Source organism: Monodon monoceros, unplaced genomic scaffold, assembly GCF_005190385.1.
Source record: "Monodon monoceros isolate NGI ecotype Baffin Bay Population unplaced genomic scaffold, NGI_Narwhal_1 Super_Scaffold_20, whole genome shotgun sequence".
In the NCBI taxonomy this organism is placed as follows: Eukaryota; Metazoa; Chordata; class Mammalia; order Artiodactyla; family Monodontidae; genus Monodon; species Monodon monoceros.
This window is the reverse complement of record NW_021703777.1, coordinates 46,401,304-46,423,388: the sequence shown is the minus strand read 5'-3', so window position 1 is coordinate 46,423,388 and position 22,085 is coordinate 46,401,304. Positions and strand designations below refer to the sequence as shown.

At 35.9% G+C, this 22,085-nt stretch overlaps 1 protein-coding gene across 3 annotated transcripts in view; it reads right to left on the bottom strand.

Annotated features, from left to right (window-relative positions):
- Positions 1-22,085, bottom strand: part of G3BP2 (G3BP stress granule assembly factor 2) — a 75,580-nt gene that overhangs the window by 6,139 nt on the left and 47,356 nt on the right. For 2 of the 3 annotated variants that reach the window (XM_029235373.1, XM_029235372.1), the window contains exons 2-8: positions 8,386-8,504; positions 5,958-6,039; positions 4,999-5,172; positions 4,378-4,468; positions 3,561-3,663; positions 2,875-3,055; positions 1,786-1,884 (exon numbers count right to left, since the gene is read on the bottom strand). In XM_029235373.1, the coding sequence (XP_029091206.1) occupies positions 1,786-1,884; positions 2,875-3,055; positions 3,561-3,663; positions 4,378-4,468; positions 4,999-5,172; positions 5,958-6,039; positions 8,386-8,480 (825 nt within the window). In that variant the 5' untranslated portion in view covers positions 8,481-8,504. The remainder of the gene's footprint in view (positions 1-1,785; positions 1,885-2,874; positions 3,056-3,560; positions 3,664-4,377; positions 4,469-4,998; positions 5,173-5,957; positions 6,040-8,385; positions 8,505-22,085) is intronic. The other variant, XM_029235374.1, reaches the window with a different exon arrangement.

Here is a 22,085-nt window from a genome sequence, read left to right as displayed (position 1 = left end):
TTACCAAGAAATTAACTTACCTACTTCTAAATTAATGCCTACCAATACCCTGGAATTAGATTTAATTCTCCTTTTATTAATAATCTATGCTAAAAGTGTTAAGGAAATGGATACTACACCAAAGTAACAAAATAAAATCGAAGGGTTTATTAAATCAAGTGGAAAAAATCATGAATCCATTCTAACATAGCTTAAGGAGATCAGAAAGTTCTTTTAAGGTTTAAATTATAAATGCTTAAATTTTTGTTTTAATAAGGGGGTAGGCTGGGAATCACAGTCTCTTACAATTTTTTTTTAAAACTTAAAAAAATTTTTCCCCCTGGACAAGAGGTTAGGATCTAATATAATGTAATTTAGACATGGCTTAGACACAGCACTCTTCTTCGATGTAAATAGAGATACATTCCCCTCCAAGGGCTAAAGAAACCTATAGGCTTCCATGAGTGTCCAACTGCATAAATTCGAAGCCCTACTTTTTTATTTACATAGCTATCTGACCTTGGGTGAAGTTCTCTAGCCCTTAATTTACTTATCTGTAAAACAGGAATAATAACAGTAACCATACTCACAGGGTGGTTGTGAGGATTAGATAAGAATAAATATTACGTGCTAGTGCTTTGCGCAATGCCTGGTGCCACACTAAAGGTGTAAGAGGTATAAGCTACTCTAACTTTTAACTAGCAGTGAGTTTAAAATAAATGTAGCCAACTCTCTGAAATTAAGTAACAACCCAAAGGATTCCTAATGCAAATCTGATAAGAAACCAAGCATTTCAAAAAACAAAAATCCACAAGTCACTTATTGAGTCTTCAGATGGGTAGAAAAGCAGTCAATACAAGGCAAATTAATCTTCTGCGTTAAGACAGAATTCTAGTTTGTGATCTGAGGTAATTACTCAATATTTCCTGAATATCTAGCTGAAAAAAAAAGGTAGCACGAGGTCATGTATTCCATTACGTAGCTGATTATGCACACAACACCAGAAAGGCTGTCTATTACTAGCTACTTTTGAAATCTCAAAGTTTCACTGTTTAGAGCATATAAAGAGGTATATAAACACAATTTTATGTGCACTAACCATTCGAAATGTAAATTTTCTAGTGGAACGAAGTTTCATTCAAAATGTAGGGGAAAGTATTGGACACCCTATAACTATGCCTATTAACTTTAGAATTTAGTTAATTCTACACTATACCTAATAAACTTATTAGGTAGCCAGTGTCTTATTTTCAATGTTTTTGAAAGCTCTGAAATGGGTAAGATGACAAACAGACAAAAAGCAGAATACTAGGATGATTAGTTAAGGTGAACACTACAGTCATAAGTTGGTACAGGCTTCAATTAAACAGTATGAACCACTTACAGACTGAAAGCTTAGGCAGTGTATTTTTTTTAGAGTTTTTTCTATTTTTAAAAAACAATGATTCTTTATAATGCCATACTACTTTGTGCCTTTCCAAATTTCTTCCCTAAAATATTTTTGCTAAATAAAATTCTAAATTTTTAAAAAGGATATTTTTTTGGTTATTTTAAGAAGGCTGTTAAATGACAATATATATTGGTAAAACTAACTTAATCTGTATTTGACACACCCAAACCCCAAATACCACCTATGTAGATGATGAATGGAGATTTGGCAATTAAAGTGGGTGCACTGACATTTAATACAATTTTTTTGTATATTTAATCCATAATTTCTGATTGACTCATTTTAAAAAGTATAAAAAAGATAAGCAATTGGCAATGTAACAAGGATACAATCCAATGTGTTCACAGATTGGTTACCTGTGAGACTGGTGCTTTAACATGGGGTGGAATTCCAGAGGAAGAAACAGTACCACTAGGAGGCAGGTTTTTACTGGTCACTGAAGCCCAGGAGAAAGCCTGCAGGAAATGCAACAAACCTAGACTACTAATCATGGAAAACCACCAACATTCCTACAGGGAAACTTCCAAATATATATTTTCTTTTCATTTCTAAACTACTGTTCTATATTGGAGGACTCCTAAAAGAAAGGCACACACACACATGCCAGTCTATGTGCCAGCTTTCAAAATCTCATTATGCAAGATTATTTGACTGTTTTGTCTGAACTACTAAATAAATCCACAAGCAAGTTCCTATATGCTCTAAAGAGATGAGCAAGTGGCAAACAAAACCACTAACAACTACACATGCTAGAAAAATAAGAACCTAACAGAACCAGTTTCTTTCCCCTTTTGGGGGAAGATAAGGTGTTGTGATGGTGTCAAGGGGAGAGGGGAAGGATAGGAAAGAAGAAAGTACTAGCTGGAAAGTTTAACAGACATTCACAAATTGAACAAGGAATCTCCTTCTCTCACTACGCAAATATACTTTAACCTTCTACTTTACAGAAAGATAAAACGTGTTTTAGGTAGGTTTAAATGATACACTATGGGTGTCACTCATGTTTCCAAGATAGTTTAATTGGTGTAGTAAGGAAATTGTTCCCATTTAAACCAGAAATAACTTGAATCACTTCTCTTAGCAATAGGCCAACTTGTTTTAAGTTGGCAAATTGCATGACTCCTGTTGCATCCGTGCATAGAGGACTTAATACAGAATGGAAGAGCAACTCTCAGTTTTAGTACATGGACTAGAAGATACTAAACACTGCACACAGACAAGGATTAATCTTAAATTTTACCCTGAGGGGTGTTTTTTAGGGGGTGAAAATATAATAAAATTTCCTCAGAATTACCAAAAAAATCCCCACAGCTTCTTTCATATACATAAAAACAGCACAGCTTACTATTAAACAATTTAATTAACAAAACAAAGGTCATGCTTCATTAATGGCACCAAGTAAGACAGTGTGACGTCACAGGTGTGAAGAGCTCCTCTGCTCTAACCTTTGGTGGTTCCTGTGGCAGAGACACAGGCTCAGCGGGAGGAGGAGAAGCGGACTTCTCCTCTAAGTCCTCCAAGTTCTTCTCCTCCGCTTGCGGTTTCTGCTCTTCAGTCTTTGTTTCAGATTCCGGCTCAGGTTCAGGTTCATGAGACGATTCTTCCAATGGCTCCTCTATGCCATTACTACAATAAAATATTTTGTTCACTTTTCAGTATGAGTGAAATGATCAATTCAAATAAAATTCTGCATTTCTAATTTAATGGGCATAACTAGTAATAAGCTGTTTTGAAGCAAAAGTCCATTAAGAACTAGAAGGCAGAGGGAATAATACTCCCAAGCAGCATTTCTTTAACATAATTTAAAAACTGGATTACTAAAAATGTTTACTTTAATACTAACTATAAACAAACCGCATATTCAAAAAATAAAATGCTTACTCTGTGTTGTCCCAAACACAATGCATTATCAGCAAATGATCAGTTTTGGGCCAAACCAAATTCAATTTTTCAATTAAATAAAACAATGCTTTCCATATAGAATTTACTTTGCATATACAGAGTAAATTCTCAAATGCTGGTTTCACAGCTTTAGCAAAATTTACTTTCAACAATAATTCTAGGAACAAAAACCAGCTTGCAACTACATTATAGTTTAGACCAAATTTGGCCTTGCAGACACTATTCTTACGTCACAGGGTGAGCTTCATAGTAACCACTGCTAGCATTTTCTTGCACAGGTTCTGGAGATGGTTGCCTTTCTTCTTGTTCCTCTTCTACTTCATCTTCTGATTCTGAAAATACATAATATACCGTATCTCATCTTAAGAGGATTTAATACACAATTTGATATATGTATTTTTAATGTTTAAAGAAGTCATGATATTTCTTACAAAGGCACTTAATTGCAATATTCCTTGTTCTCTTAAACTGAAGAGCAAGCCAGATGAATTTTGGAATTTACTCTATTTTTTAAAAAGGCCTATTAGTAACAGGGAAGGGTAGGAAAAAATGCTATTAAAGTCATAACTCAGTTTCCTTCGTCACATCGATTCAATGGAGGAATAATGGTAAAGAAAAGGAAACAAGCTGATGTATATCAACGGAAGATCAATTAATTAATTATGGTATAGCCAAAAAAAAAAAAAAAAAAAAAAAACCCAGCCAACAAAGATATATTAAGTGAAAAAAAGCAAGCATTGAGCCAGTGTACTTCCACTTTTATAAAAGTACTGATCAGTAAGGAATACAACAAAATTCTATAACAGGCACCAAACTCTTGGTTATCTATAGAGGATGAAATTGAGGGAAATTTTTCACTTCCTATGTATGATTTTTATGTAATTTCATATAATGAACTATTTCTTTTATAACAAGGACAAGAACAAAAAGGAGAAAAGGAGTTTGACTCAGTTACGACAGAGGCAAATTTCTTTAGTTTCACACTTTCCATGTCCTTAAAGAGTACTGATACTGACAAAACCCTTATATCTTCAAAGTAACCTCACCTTCATCAAGTTCTGGTTCAGAATCACCAAATACTTCATCTTCATAACGAAACATATCATTGTGAACATAAAACTTATTTGGAACAGATCCCTATAGGAAAACAACATCCAAATATTCCATAAATACCCATAAATGTGGTATTACATAAATACAACAAATAAACACAATTTCTATTTTAATAATACAGAAATGATATAGACTGAAGATAATTTTCCAAAGTTGAACATGCTCTGATGTTAATATAAAGTAAATTACAGAAGATCACTCAAGGAATACTGAAACTCAAGAAATGGGTACTCAATATAAAAGAACCAGGACCAATTAACAAACAGAATTTTTCCATTTTGTTTAATAGGTAACCTATTAAATAAGAACACACTTTTAATATTATTTCTATAATCTTAATCATCTATTTACACATTAGTATCAGGATCTCATTTTTACTTCTAAATAGTCAAAGCACACACACAAAGCTCAAATAAATTAATCAACAGGTCATATTTCTCAAAATATGTTACATGCATACCTATGCCTGCAAGAAGAAACTCTGGCCACTTCAAGCAACTAGTAACAGTGAAATGAAATCACGTAACTGAAAATTAATTGAAATGAAAACTTACTTCAGGAGCCAGAACAAAGGTTTGCATAAACTTCCTCTCTGGCTGTCCACTATTAGACAGCAAACCCATGACCTGGACCACTACTCCATCACTCAAGGTTGCATGAGCATCCACATGACGAATTTTAGTATGACATTCGCTGAAGTTCAGAGATAATACTTTGTGGTGTATATCCTTTATTAGGAGAAGAAGGTGGGGTGGAAATACAAACTCATGATACTGCATTACCTATTAAATACTACAGACTTTGATTTCCTTGCAACTCTAGAATATTAACGGCCTCATTTGAATCCATTCCACCATGCTAGGCATTACTGACAGACTAATGTTCCTAGAACCACTAGTTTCAACATGTCACCTCTCTATACAAGAAATCACAATGGCTGTCTCATATTATAGGCTTTGTGCAGCTTTCTCCCACTGTTTCATATTAAGTACTAGTCATTCACGTAAACTGTGTTGACTACTCCTTGACCTCGCACCTAACTTTACTGCTTGTCTGCTGATGCCATTTCTCCTACTTTCAATTTCCTCTTGTTTGGTAAGGCCAAAACCTATCATTCAGAGTCTGCTGGAAGTCCCACATCCTCTACAAAGTCATAAGGAGTATATACTCCTATGCACTCCTGTAACATAAGGTTTAGACCACATTTCTATAAATGCTATACATTGTCTCAACTATTTCATGTATAAAATACACCAAGGATATTAAAATGTTCCATTTTCTCTTTTGTATCCATGCCAGTGTAATACCTGTGCTTCGTACAAAATCAATGTTTGTAAGAACTCAAAGCACATCCCATGACTACTGTAACATAGTTCTAGTACAGCTGATTACATTCAAAAAGAAATCCACTGGCACAAGAAGCTATTTTCCAAATCTCTATCTTACCTCAAAAAAAAAAAAAAAAAAAACAAAACCTAAAGTAATCTAAAATGCATATGAAATTGATACTTACATTTTGGCCATAAACTGCCTCCTGGGGCTTTCCACTAGCATCTACTCCACCATGAACATAAGAAGAATTCCTGCCATAAAACCTGTAAAACCATTGATAATGACTGACATTCAGTTGTGAAGAGAAGTGTAAGAGGCAGTAGAGTTCTCGTGTCAAACGGACCTAGTTTCCAGGTCAGGTTCTGTCACTCATTAGCTATGTAATCTTGAGACTTACAGTCCTCAAAGTTCAGTTTCCTTGGTTATAAAACAGAACAAGAGTAACTTCTCCATAGAGTTGTTGTAAGGATTAAATGAGTAATGACACAGAATTCTTAGTGTGCCTGGCACACTAAATATACACTCAGTCATTAGCTATTCTCATCTAATTCTTACCATATCTATATTTTGTTAAGTGGAAAAATGAGATATTCAAAATATATTCTAAACAGTGATGCTGTAGTTAATTTACCCTTTTTTTCCCCATCAGATACAAAAACTCAATTATCTAAATTTGTTTGGGAATCAGATACTGTTTAACATTCATTCTCCTGAGAGTTCCAAATGATTACTAATTCCAAAGGCTTAGGTTAAAAGTTTAGATTTAAATTAATTGTAATAGTTCAGAGACTAAGTTAAAAAAAATCTACATTATTTCGGCATCTAATTTCTCAATTATATTTTTATACTGCTCTTAAAGTACATGACAAATTAGTGTTCCTCTGGTATTACCTAAAGCAATTAGAATTAATATCTTCCTAAATTAAGGTTATCAACATGCAAAGTTAATTTTTTCGTAAAGAGAACTCAGCTCCTATTGTAATAAAACATGTAAGACTTCCTCCATGCCAAGCAATGTTCTCAGTGCACTACATACATATTGATTCATTTTACTCTCCTAACACCTCAGGAGTAAGTGCTATTATCTAAATGAACAAACTGAAGTTCAAAGAGGTTAAATTAACTCCTCAAAGGTCACACACCTATCAAGTTGGGGCAGCTGGCTCCAGAGTCCATGCTTTTAACCATGACCCATATTTTTAAGTTTATATTATTTTCTCTCATGTACTACTGGCAAGCATGTAAACAGCTATCATTTTTCTGGAGGACAATTTAGCTGTATAAGAAAAGCCTTAGAGATAGTCATACCTTTGACTTAACAACTCTACTTCTAGGAACTTAGCCTAAGAAAATAACTAGAAAGGTGCACAAAAATGCATGTGTAAGGATATTCATTAGTGTTAATAAGTGAAAAATTAAAACTAAATGTTCATTAACAGGGAAATCTGTTACATAGCTAAGTATAAAACAGAAGTTTGTGCTGTTATTTGAAATGATGGTAGAGAGCCTTGTTTTTCCTTGTTAAAAAAAAAGAAAGCTAAAAATGCTAATGCCTACATTGTGAAGACTAAATTTCAGATAATAAAAGGCCTTATTAATTCCATTCTCCCTCAAATTCACATACCCTGTCAATAAGAATGTTTATTTTTATAATAGAAAATGTACAGGTATTCCTTTTGATGGGGGGGGGGGGACGGGACGGGAGGAGGTGGTAGTTATATAAAAATGCCCCCGGGATAACATAGGGAGTATTACACACAGGTTTAACAATGGAGGGGCATAATGCAAAGTAAAACTTTAGAATGCCCAGCATGATTATATAAAGAGAACCTATAGATAAAAGAATAAGTCCTTTTAACAGTCTTTCCCACATGAAGTGACAATGGTATATTTATCCTTAACTCATTTGGCTAGTGTATTCTACAACAAATGTTTGCAGAGCCTAATACTTACAAAGGTCTCACTTATCTTCCACCTGTTAAAATAAACCAGGTAGAACAAAAATTATAAATACTACTCATAATATAAATCAATTTTATTTCAATCTCTGGGAAAAAAGAACCTTACAGATGTCCAACTCTTGCCAAAATAGTAAACAAGGCTACTGTTGCTGTTTTACCAAGGAATACTATCCTGTGGATCAATCAGAAGTAATTTTCACAAGTATGATCACTTAACTGATTCATTTCCTAACAATGCTAAAGACAACTCAAAAAAACCCCCAAAAACAAAAAACCCCAAAGAACAAAAAACAAACTTAAGTCTGTGATTTCAATAAAGACTAGAACCCATTAGTTGGTCAAGTCTGTGGTTTTTATAAAAAAATGAAATATAAAACACCAAGAGTATGTAATTCTGTATATGTATGTGATGTGTACAGATGTGAATGTGTTATATAATGGGATATAATGTGAGGTGTTTTCCTTACTATAGATTTGAGTCAAAAAAACTTGAAAAACACTGGTTTTAAGCCATCAGACTGTTAAAATACCGGGCGTGCTTTGCAAAGGTACTGTCAGGACATAAAACAGGAAAGACAAAATTTATATGTAGTCATATTCAAAAAAATAAAACCAAATAAAAATATCAAATATGCAATTAAAATTTACCTGTGTAAATATTCTGGAGCTTTATTCAGCAAAGTATAATATTGCCTCACAAACTCTCGCCCTACAAGCAGCGGACTGGGCTTCTCCATAACCATTTCTTTGCTGCACAATGTCAAATGCTAAGGGAGCAAACATAAGAATAATAACTATTAAAAGTCATCTTTGTTAAATTCCATCTTCTCAGCCATTCAAATGAAAATAAAGAAAATATCATTTGTTAAAAAGTAACAACAACAGCAAAATAATAAATTCCAAACAGCTACTGATAATCTCCAACATCTGCCATCTCCCCTTTGTCTCTACTTCTTGATCTCCCTATCCTTCAATACAGGGGGAAGTAGCATAGTTCTCTTTCTAATTCCCAAGAGTCCCAGCGCTGTCTCAGACTAGGGGCACCATAATAAAGTCTTCCCACGCATAGTATCTTTTTCCTTTGGGGACCATTATCTCCTACATTCCTGGATTCCAACAGTTTATTTTTGAAAACTAGGCAGAGGGCACAAATCAGGACTTGGTGATTACATTTATCACAGACAGTACTGATTTTTGTCTTCTTTGTACTCTCACCTTCTAGGGATTAATTTCACTGTTTTCAACATGATAATGATTATGATTAAAAATCAGCAATAACCTCAACACTCAGATAATGGTTTTTTAAATTTGGTGTATGTCTTTCTAACCTTTCTTGCTATTAATTACCTAATTACATGCCAGGCACTGTTTACAGTAAATGGGATAACCTAGTGAACAAGACTCTAGCCCTCAGGAGTATATAGTCTGTCATGGAATATAGACAAGCAAACGGAACAGAACAGGTTAGGTGCTATGATAAAGTATCTCTAAGCCCAAAATCTCAAAGATAACGTCAAGGAAATCAAGTACAAAATAAAAACAGAAACACAACCTTTCATCATTTAAAGTAAATGATTTATATGTTTATACCCCCTCAAATAGTAAAAATTATAACATTAGGAATTGGAGAAAAGGGAAGAGAAAAAAAGAAAATTTGAATATTACTTGTTTAAATACATATATATATATATATATATACTATATACATGTGTGTATCTACTGGGTAAATCAGGATGCAGTTTAAATTCCTGTTAACAAATAAATTTCAACGTAGCTTTCTTTTTCTTTTTTTTTTGGCTGCACCACGTGGCTTGCATGATCTTAGTTCCCTGACCAAAGATCAAACCCACACCCTAGGCAGTGACAGCACGGAGTCCTAACCACTGGACCGCCAGGGAATTCCCTCAAAGTAGGTTTCCTTTAAACAAAAAATTTCACAAAGATAGCCCACCATAATCATTACAATTGTGATGCTGTTTTTAATAAAAAAAAACAGATACCAGCCATAATGGAGCCTACAGATAAAACTCTACAATTCTAGTGACTCCCAACTCAACTTTTACATAATGCTCTATTAGGTTCCTCGTTTCTCTTTTTCAACTGTCTTGCAACTCTCATTCGATATTAAAAAAAATGTGTTTACATTTTTATATAATTCCTAACTCCTTTCAAAAATAATTAACTGCTTCCAGTGGCAGGGTCTGGGGAAGGCACAGTGGCAAGAAGCCCTTGAAGCAGCCCAAGAAGCAGGCCAAGGAGATGGAAGAGGACGATAAGGCTTTCAAGCAGTAACAAAAAAAGGAGAAGAAGCTGGAGGTAAAAGTGAAGGCCAAGGGGAAGGGTCCCCTGGCCACAGGTGGAATTAGGAACTCTGGCAAAAACTAAGCTGTTCTTTATGCCTCAGGTGATGGTGACCCTTACTTCCATTGCTGTTTAAACACCTGAATTCTCTTCCATAACATCTGTTGCCACCTCTAGCTAGAATGAAGGGTTGTCTTGGAGCCTGTGGTACATTTTTTTTCTTAAATGTTCATACAGTGGCTCGTCTCTTCAGTTCATCCTTAGCCACTTCTACCTTAGCTGTGAGGTCAAAGTAAACCCATCCCAGAATCCTGCCAGTCTGCTCTTCAACCTTTGTTCTACCTTGAATTCTGTACCACCTACAATCAAACCAACTCAATAAAAAAAAAAAAAGTTAATACACAAAGTAGAATCAGATACTGTCATTTCAGGTGCCATTAGTTTCCCCCAAACCGAAAAACCTCCAAATAGATGAACAAATTCTAATGCATAAAAGGACTCTCAGGACTTCCTTGGTGGCACAGTGGTTAAGAATCCACCTGCCAAAGCAGGGGACACAGGTTCGAGCCCTGGTCCAGGAAGATCCCACATGCCGCAGAGCAACTAAGCCCGTGCGCCACAACTACTGAGTCTGCACTCTAGAGCCCATGAGGGGCAACTACTGAAGCCCACGCGCCTAGAGCCTGTGCTCCGCAACAAGAGAAGCCACTGACAAGCTCACATGCCGCAAACTAGAGAAAGCCCGTGCGCAGCAACGAAGACCCAACGCAGCCAAAAATAAATTATTAAAAAACAAAAAGAACGCTCATTTGCTACATTTAAAGTAATGAAGCAGGGGACTTCCCTGGTGGCACAGTGGTTAAGAATCTGCCTGCCAATGCAGGGGACACAGGTTCCAGCCCTGGCCCGGGAAGATGCCACATGCCGCGGAGCAACTAAGCCCATGTGCCACAACTGCTGAGCCTGCACTCTAGAGCCTGTGAGCTGCAACTCCTGAAGCCCGCACGCCTAGAGCCCGTGCTCTGCAACAGAAGCCACCGAAATGAGAAGCCCGTGCACCGCAACGAAGGGTAGCCCCCGATCACTGCAACTAGAGAAAGCCTGCCCACGCACAGCAACAAAGACCCAAAACAGCCAAAAGTAAATAAATAAATTTATAAATAAATAATTTTTTTTAATTTAAAAAAGTAATGAAGCAAAGAAACAGTATTTTTATTTTGAATGATGGCGAAGGTTTAAGAACAGTAGATTCACCTAGTAAAATTTTATAAAATAACAAAAATGTGGAAATTTTACACATTTAAATACTGTAACAACTGATTTAAGCTGTGGGAAGATACTAACCTACCCTCTGAATAAAATAATTATGTACAAAATAATTTTGTTCAAATGGTTAATGACAAAAATACTATTAGGGATTGTTTCTGGGTTTGGAGATTCTTGTATTTCCTTCTTTTTTTGCCCAATTTCCAGATTTTCTACAGTGAGACTTTGTTATTTACCCCAATTTCCCATCACATTTATAAAGTACATATTCACCTACCATTTTTGTCACCTACATATAACCAAAGTGAAAAAAAAAAAAGGTACCAATACACATATCAATGTCAGAGAAAGGTCAAAATACACTAGAGTTACTGTACAAAGTTCGGGAGAGGCTTCACATTGCCCACTACCTATATAGTCACTAAGGTTGATGGCCATAAGGCCATGATATCAATTTAGATCAGAGAGACAGGCAAAGGAGATGGGCAGTGGAGGTAACTTTTACTTGATTAACTCAATAAATTATTATTTATTCAAAAAAGGCTAACCTGAAAAGTGAACTTCAAATGGTGAACAAGATAAGGCAGTGCTAATCTGGTAAAAGCTTAAACAAATAGCTATACATAAGGGGCTATGCAGAGTACACTTTTTTAAAGTTACGGGGAGGCTCTCCCAGGGAATGATAAAATGAAATGAAGAGGTTACTTAGAGGATGGTGTTTCAGTTAACTGCACTGACTTAAATGTAACTTACAGATCAGTTTCTTGTTTAACTGATTTAGTGACTCAATTTAGAAGGCTAAAATATAATCGACTGATGGAAGTGAACTCCATCAACCAGAAAGTAAAAGTATAGAAGGGGAAAAAAGCAACCTCACTGACTTACCTACTTTTAACAACAGGTTAATTTATGTATTCTACAGAAACAATTGCCATCTTCCAGTGTTCTCCCCTGGAGGAGGGAAATTTATTCACAGCAAAGAACCCAAGTCATAGGCAAGCAATTTCTGGGATTTGGGTCCTTCTATATATATGTGTGTGTGTATATATACACAGATATATAAATACACACACACACACACATCCCTCTGAACATGAAAGTATGAAAGGTTTTAACTATCTAAGGCCATGAAAAAGTCATGACCTTTTTGGATCTTATTTCTTAATTCACAAATTGAGAAGCGATCTCTGGTCAAGCCTACAAGACTATACAGTTCAACAAAGATAGCCAAGATTTAAGGATACTTATGTACAAAAAGAATCTTCAGCGGCTATTGGCCTCTAGCACCTTCAAAGAAAGAGCAATTATCATTTAACACCTTTTTATAGAAAGTGAAATTCCATGTATTAAGCCCCGCTTTCCCACAAAACACTTGAATATATGGAGACTGCTGTCATACTGGGATGTACAATGTAAAATGTACTCTTTTCCTGTCATTTAAAAGCAATATCAATCCTATTTATTCATCAAGATACCAACATGATTATATCTGACTTTCCTTACTATTTACAGAGCTTCAACTACTTCAGAGGCCATTCACTAACTCTGACCGTAATTCCTGTGTATCTCAATCAACATCCTTTTATTCCTGTCTCTCTTTTTTAATAAATTTGTTTACTTATGGCTGTGTTGGGTCTTCGTTGCTGTGCGCGGGCTTTCTCTAGTTGCGGTGAGCGAGCTTCTCACTGTGGTGGCTTCTCTTCATGCGGAACACAGGCCCTAGGCACACAGGCTTCAGTAGTTGTGGCTTGCAGGCTCAGTAGTTGTGGCTTGCGGGCTCTACAGCGCAGGCTCAGTAGTCGTGGTGCACGGACTTAGCTTCTCCACAGCACGGGGGATCTTCCTGGGCCACGGCTCGAACCCGTGTCCCCTGCACTGGCAGGCGGATTCTTAACCACTGCGTCACCAGGGAAGCCCCTCATTCCTGTCTCTTAAAATGTTTCCTCCTCTCCATTTGCCTAGACTAATTTCTGAAGCACATCTACTCCAGCTCTCATGGGAAACTGCTCTATTATCAACTGTCACCATCTTTTCTGAACCTCTTTATGTCCATTAAGAGGGGAATGGAGGAGAGGAAAAAGTAACACTATGATCACAAATCCAAGATAGCAAAGAAAGTCACAGTGTGCTTTATATCCTACAACCTGCTCAAGTTTCCTCAATTTCAAGATATCCTTTAAAAAAGTTATCATCCTCTTTCTCTTTTCTCCTTGACCAAAGCTTCAGTTTTTAGGAAAACACTTAGGGTTTTTGTTTGTTCTTTAGTTAAAAATCACTAATATAATGGGGCTCCCCCCAAAACAAACAATCTCAGGCTACATGAATATGAATGTAATGTCTAAAATGGACTGACAGTTCTGTTCTAATATGCATAAGTTAAATATTAGTTCAACAGTGAATGGAAACTACAGGAAGGTAGATTTAGCTTCAATATAATGCAAGAATAACCAGAACAGAGCTACTTCATGAATAGCCAATCATTGCAGGTATTTATTCCAGAGACTAAACAATTTAGCAGAAATGTAGTAAAATAATATGTCCAAAAAATGCATTCATTTGGGCCCAGCTAAAATACTGTTCTCCTGAAAATCTTTCCTGATTTCCGAACAGAATACAATTGTCTTTCCCCTGAATTCTCAAAGTACTTTGGGCCTTTGTCATGGCACTTTATTAATCATATTCTGGGGACTTCCCTGGTGGAGCAGTGGTTAAGAATCTGTCTGCCAATGCAGGGGACAGGGGTTCGATCCCTGGGCCGGGAAGATCACACATTCCGCAGAGCAACTAAGCCTGTGCGCCGCAGCAAATACTGAGCCCGCCCTTCCTAGAGCCCGTGCTCTGCAACAAGATGCCCGTGTACTCCAACAAAGACCCAATGGAGCCAAAAGTTAAAATTAAAAAAAAAAAAAAAAATCATATTCTCACCTAAATTACTAACTGTGCATCTTAGTCTTCCCCTTCTCTACTCCCCTCTCAAATATTATAATCTAAGTTCTCCCTTAAGTGTAATTCTCTGGAAAGTCACAATTCCCAAAAATCCAACGATCTCAGTCTTCTACCTGTCTACACTTCACTGTTGCTCACCTCCTCCTAATGTTTCTAGATTTCTACCATGAGGCAACTTTGCTTCTCATCAAAATGCAAAAGTCCTCAAGGTCTGTCTTCTAATGTGGCAATTTCAGATTGTCAAATGGCTTCAGCTCTCAGATATACCTAAATTTATATGTAGTCTCTGCCATGAACTCAAATTTGACATTTTTAACCCCTTGCTGAATACCCACATATGAACTCACAGGTAACCCAATATATGCACCCTCCCCTATAAAGAGAAAGCAGTTTCCTTATTTCTGCTAATGGTGCCACCATCTTGTTTGCAAGCTTAGTTCTAAGTGACTTTCCCTCTTTAAGCTTCAAACTGCAAAATCTAGACAACTCGAAAATTTCTTGGAATTTGTCCCATCCTGTCTGTTCCCATTGAATTCAGACCCTTTCAGTTCTTCCTCAAAAGTCTTCCAAACTTCTGTATCATGTGTAGCATACACTGTATACAGCAAAATCTAAACACCTGCATTCAGTTTGAAGTATAAGGCCTTCCACTGAAATCCAGTCTGATATACAAGGCCCTAACCAACATTTCAAATTTATCTTCCATTACACTTCTCACCTCTCTAAACAAATTCTACGCTCTAAGAATATTATACCACTTACCATCATTACTCTAGGCCATTGTCTTACTTCATTCAACACAGGCTGGGTAAATAGGTGGGATAACACAAATTCATTCAAGATTTACTGAATACCTTCTATATATATGCCAGATTCTATGCATGGAAAAACAAAGGTGAACATGTCAGACTTGATCTGCTGCTTGGGAGACAGAATTCCTAAACACAATTATCTAATGATAAATGCTACAGCCCTACCACAAAGAATGTACCACTTGCATTGCAACAGGAGTAGAAATCTGACATGTAGAAAATGAGGAAGTGAGTATTTCAAGCCAGAGCTAAAAGAGAAAAGAATTTTTAGGAGACGACTGTCTCCTCAAAACCACAAACTGCTCCTTCATGCACTTTTCAAAAGCCTACTCAAGATCCTATTCCAACCCTACCTGGCTTTCTTAGCTAGGTCCCTCAGGCAGGATTAATCATTTCTTCTCTCAGCACTACATATATCTTCTTTGGCTCTTTTATTAACACATTTAGTCCTAGTAATATGTGTGCCTGTGCACAGGCACAACCCTCTCCTGTTTGGAAGTCTCCTTTAAGTTAATGTTGAGCATAAGCCTAGCAGTGTTATGCTTCCAGGAGATGCTCAAGACAGTCTTTGCAGCATCTACCATTACTTTGTACATAAAAGGATTAAAAAATTTGTTGAACAACTCTGTGATACTAAAGACCTCTTAAGGGAAGTCCCTGATGATCCAGTGATTAGGACTCTGCACTTCCACTACAGGGGGGCACGGGTTCGATTCCTGGTTGGGAAACTAAGATCCAGCATTCCATGTGGTGGAGCCATTTAAAAAAAAAAAAAAAAAAAGACCTCTTAAGAGAAGTAGCCTACCAAACTACAAAGGTATTTCAATAGTTAATGAATAAACCTCCTACAAAAGATGTAATGTACAACATGATAAAATATAATTAACACTGCTGTATGTTACATATGTAAAGTTGTTAAGAAAGTAAATCCAAAGAGTTCTCATCACAAAATTTTTTTCTATTTCTTTAATTTTGTATCTGAGAGGATGGTGTTCAAAACTTATGCGATAATCATTTCACGATGTATGTCAAATCATCATGCTGTACACAAACTTATATAGTGCTATGTCAATTTTATCTCAATAAAACTGAAAGGGAAAAAAAGCTTATATGGGGGAATGCTAATGAATAAAAAAATCATTAATCATGTAATTCCAAAATATTTTTAAAGTCAGTCTTCTATTCTCTAGTTCTTATTTATATGTAAATGTTTATACGTGTACACATACTACTGCAATATGAAGTTAAGAGTTTTGAGATTAACTAAAGGTCCAAACAAAACAAGTAAAGCAGCTTTAACACAAGTAATTCTAAGAACTTTTTGAGATAAATCTAAAAAATTTAGCATTACAGTAGACCCACACAATATAGTCAATTTATTTTCAAAGGTACCAAAGTAATTCTCTTTTCAACAAAATGATTTTGGAACAACTTGATGTCTACATGTTAAAACAAAAGGAAGTTTGACTCATACTTTGTACCACGTACAAAAATTACCCTGAAATGGACCACGGACCTACATGTAAAACCTAACTCTAGGCTTCTAGGAAAAAGGACAGGAAAAAACCTTAATAACCTTAGGTTAAGTAAAGATTTTAGATAAGACACAAAAAGAAAAAATTCTAGAAAACTGACAAATTGGGCTTACATCAAATGTAAAACGTCTGTTCAAAGTCATCAAGAAAATGAAAAGACAAGCCACAGTATGAAAGAAAATATTTGTAGAATACATATCTAATAAAGGATTTATTCCCAGAAGACAGGCCTCTCCTAACTTAATAAGAAATCCAATTTTAAATGGGCAAAAGATCTGAATATACAGTCCACATCAAGATATACAGATGGCAAATAAACATGAAATCAATAATCATTCAAAATTACAAATTAAAACCATGATGACATACCACTAAATACCTTTAATGGCTAACATTAAAATCTAAAAATAATAAGTGCCTGCAAGGATGGGAAAAGTTGGCAGGAACAAAAAAATAGTATAGTCACTTTGGAAAACAGTATGGCAGTTTCTCATAAAATTAAACATACATGCCTCATATTACCCAGCAATCCCACTCCTACATATTTATCCAAAAGAAATGAAGTACATGTCCACACAGACACCTGTATGTTGTTTGCAGCAGCTTTATTAATAAACACTCAAAACCTGGAAACAACAAAATGACCATTAGCCAAGTGAATGAACAAACTGTGGTAAATCCAAATAATCAAATACTTGGCAATAAAAAGAACTTATTGATATATGCAACAACATGAAAGAGTTTCCAAAATATTACCTAAAGATAAAGTTAATGCTATATGATTCTACTGATATGTCAGTCTACGAAAATGAAAATTATAGGGCTAAATCAGATCAGGGGCTAGAGACAGAAGGGAAAGAAATATATCTTGATTGTAGTGGTGGTTTCATGACTGTGTATGTCTATCCAAAATCATACAACTGAACACATGAAAAGACCAGTTTTTACTGATTGTAACTTATTCCTCAATTTAAAAAATTTAGCAATACAATTATGCTTTATATTAATCATTTCACAAACATTTATGGAGAATCTACCATATACCAAGCACTTATTTGTAAGGTAACGCTGAAATTGACAATATCCAACAGTTCAAAAAACGCAGTTTATTCAGTCTTTCATCTATTATATTAACAGAAATGAAAATGACTGATAATATCCAGTACTGTTAAAGGGGTGGGGGAAAAAGGCTCTTTCAAATACAGTGTTGGTGGAAATATAGTCACAACCTTTTGGAGATGTAATTTTGCAGTTTTAATAAAATTAATTTAAAATGAACACATATAACCAGTAATCCCACTTCTAAGACACACTACAAAGAAATACATGCACAATTGCACAAAGATAATAGGAAAGTTATAAAAATAGACAAAAAGTACTCTCCACAAAAGTTAATAACTAAATTGTAGAATGCTACAAATCCCATCTTTGGAAAAAAGGCATGATACAAAAAGAAATATACAAGATAATATGTGTTGTGGGTCTAGGGAAAAAAAAAAACTACATACCAATTCAGACCACCACTGGTAAACTATTTACTATACTGTCTGAATACTACAAAGAGTATATATGTACTTTGTGATTTTAAAAAACACTTTAAAATTTTCATTTACTTTCTGATAACCATCTAACAGATACATGTTATTAGTTAGAAAACATGGCTCTAGAATAAAGGTCGAAAGTGTGAAAATTCATTTAGCACTTCAAGCAAAGCAAAAAAGTAATCTGACATTATGCGTACAACATTAGTGACAATTTATGGTTAAAGTCTGAGTGTGCTTAAATACTACCAACTAATTGAAGATAAAATTGAGGAGGTGGAGATGGGAGGAACAGTGATAAAGATACCATGTTGGAATTTAAAATCAGCAGCTACACAGAGAAACAAAAACTTACTGCCTAGATCCTAAGGTGCACTCTCAAATTTTGTTGTTTCCAAGAGGTAATTTAAAAAACGTTCGATATGCTTACCTGATATAGCACTATTTTTTTCTGATAACCTAATATTAAATTAACGGTCTTAAAAACAAAAAAGTAACTGTCTTACAAACAAAAATACAATACACTGAACCCCAACTGTGAAACATCAGTTCATATGCAATCATTAAAATATTGTCAAAGACTATAAAACCATAGGAAAAAAAGCAGTATAAAATTTGCAACTAAGATATGATTTCAATAATATGAAGGCAATGTGTGCACTTGAACAAGAAAATGAAATTAATTCCTTAGATCTACTACTGCAAAATAATTATCAGAGCAGATTACAATACAAAAGAGAAGGTTATCCAAGTAAAGTAATTTTGTATTCCGTTAATTCTTTTTAATCTTAGGAATCTCTGAAATGGCACCTCCATTCTATATTAAGTAATAAAATAGATATATCTACATAGGATCATAAACTCTAGTTATACTAAACTGTTAACCCTGAACACCTGGCTACAACCACCACCACTATATATAAGCATCAAAATGCACAATCAAAAATTCACTCTTTGAGGAGCCTGGAATGTTCTGACCGACATCTATAACGAGTGATGAGAACTGCAGTATCTTTGGCTCAAGCAGCTGAGGGGGGAGGTGAGTAGGATTTCACTTATTGCAAATTACTTACATGAAATTTCATGTCACAATTTGGTGGCTATTTTAATAACTGGAAAAAGAACGTGCAAAATGAAAACTGCTGAGAAGTTGAGATACCATGTTGTCTTAAAAAGAAAAGTCAAGAAACCAAAAGAAAATGACATTTTGAAAAACAGAAAAAACTCTACAAAAATTTTTTTCAGTACTGTACAGTTAGATGTAGTACTTTATCTTGCTTTCTATAAAAAGAGTAAGATCCTAGTAACAGGATGCAGTTATCTTACCAGAAACTATGTTACCAAAGGCTATGTCTATGCTAGGACACAACTTGTCTCTACTATTGGATACTTACCCACCCCTTTCTCTCTAGAGCCCCTCACTCATGGCTGGTCTCACCCTTGTCAGGCCCAGGCCCATTCTCACTGAACCATGGACTGTAAGATCCATTTTTGACAGCTAACCTCATATTAAAATTGAAACCTTTGGAAATTCCAGATGGTCTTTGTTTAGAATGACTTTACCAATCGAAAGAGCAATGCAGGGCTTCCCTGGTGGCACAGTGGTTAAGAATCCGCCTATTGGGACTTCCCCGGAGGTCCAGTGGTTAAGACTCTGCCTTCCAATGCAGGAGGCCTGGGTTAGATCCCTGGTCGGGGAACTAAGATCCCACATGCCATGGGGTGCAGCCAAAAAGTAAAAAAAAATAAAAATAATCCGCCTGCCAATGCAGAGGACACGGGTTCCAGCCCTGGTCCGGGAAGATCCCACATGCCGCAGAGCAACTAAGCCCGTGCGCCTAGAGCCCGTGCTCTGCAGCAAGAGAAGCCACCGCAAGGAGAAGCCCGCGCACCGCAACGAAGAGTAAGCCCCACTCACCACAACTAGAGAAAGGCCGCGCGCAGCAACGAAGACCCAATGCAGCCAAAAATAAATAAAATTTTTTAAAAAGAGCAATGTGTATCTATTTAGAACAGCAACCTTCAATTTGTTGTGGCACACCGCAGAATGAAAGCATCACAAACAAGATCTAAGCACCAGTCACAGAAATAAAAGGTAGCTGTGGATTTTTTCTCTTCTCAGGCCCCAAAGGTAAGGAGGCAAGTTTTGAAGTTCAGAAGCTATTAAAAGTGACCAAGCGTTAAAGAAATGGAAACGCAGCCCCACAAAAATTAAAGCGTGTATTTATATTATGCTTTAAGGTTTAACAAGTAACTACACATTCCTCTACCTCCGTGAAATAGATAGGATATTAGCTTCATTTACAGAAAAGGAAACCATGATGTTTTGAGAGCCGAAGGAAAGGAGTTCAAGGTCCCTCAGTTATAGTTATGAGACAGAGGATTTGAAACCAGGTCTCCTCCCTTTAGTGACGTTTTCATTACACCTGCTTAACAACCACCGCTTATGAAGAACCATCAGAGATGCAAGAATATAAAAAAATTTGAAGTCTAACTTAGCTTATTTGATACTGTAGGGAGGAGCCAAAAGGCAGAAAACAGTAACATAACAGGAAATCCAAAACAGTCATCCTAGCATACTACAATAGTGTATCAACATAGGGTAAAATATCTGGAAATTAAGTTAAAAATACGCTGAGAAACAGCAGTCAAGAAACTGATTCTATTGTTTCTGAAGCCACTCCAGAGTTCTGGGAGATAGAACTTGTCTGTTCTGTCAGCCCTTAAATGTTTTCCAGTGGAGAGTTAAGTCAAGTTTGTCAATTAAATTCTACTGAATTTAAGTTCAGAAACAACCTAATTTGTAACTATCAAAACCAGCCTTGTAAAGGGGTCATTCCTCATCTCCATACGCACTCAGTATAAAATATGTGGGAAAAAGTCTTATTTAAAGCAACCTAGAAAATCCTGATTAACAGGCAAACAGCAATAATTCTTCAGGACAAGAAAACTGTTAACCTAAAGACACTATGGGTATTTACAGGTTTTCAGTAACTGATGTGGAGATTTTCATTTTTGATCTCTCATAAATGAAATATGGATAATAAATATATCCTACTACCAGGAGTGCCAATCCTATTCAAACTCAAGAGCTGTCTGCTAACAACTCAACTACTCACCTGCTAACTAAACACTCACTCAATACGACTATCAAATTATTAAAGACTTCTTTTCTTCTCCTTCCATTTTTGATCCCCATCCACCCCACAAGCATTCTGGTTCTTTCCTCTTGCTGCTTGTTCACCGCTGACAAACACTTCAACCCCTGAATATTCAGCAACCTGAACCATAACAGCTCTTAAATAGTAAACAATCCATTTGAGGTCCTTATCCTCCCTATAATTCGTGGACAACCTTTCAGAATTAAACAGCCTCTAGTGATTAAATCATAACACAAGGATACACATGAATAATCCTAAATATTTAAGAAAATGGGAAGATGAGAAACAACACATAATTCAGTACTAAGAATTTGAAACTAATCATACCGTCTATTTTTTGAGACCAGGATTTTGGACATCAAAAGGACCACTGGATACTAATAGGGTCAACTGTTTAGAAACTGTCCACATGCCTAAGGCTATATTAACTGCCAAATATGGAGCCAGACAAGGAATTCCCATCTTCTTCCCCTGTAGCATACGGGGTCGCCTAACTGCAGTTAATGATTCACAGATCCAGGTACATGCAATGCTAACATTTGGAAGACCAGCACCAGGTGTTAAAACCAATATTTCAACACAAGTTATTATCACAACAATCATGTGGGGGGCGGGGGGGAAAGGGCACAACTTTGCTATTATTCCAGCTTCGGTGCACGTGGGTTCTGTGGGTTTTTGCTGGTGCTTGATTTTTAAGAGAGCAAAGGTACTGCCCCTCCAAAAAAAAAAAATCTGTTAAGAAAGTAGGCATACATTGGAGGGAAAAAATTGATCTATGCGGAAAAT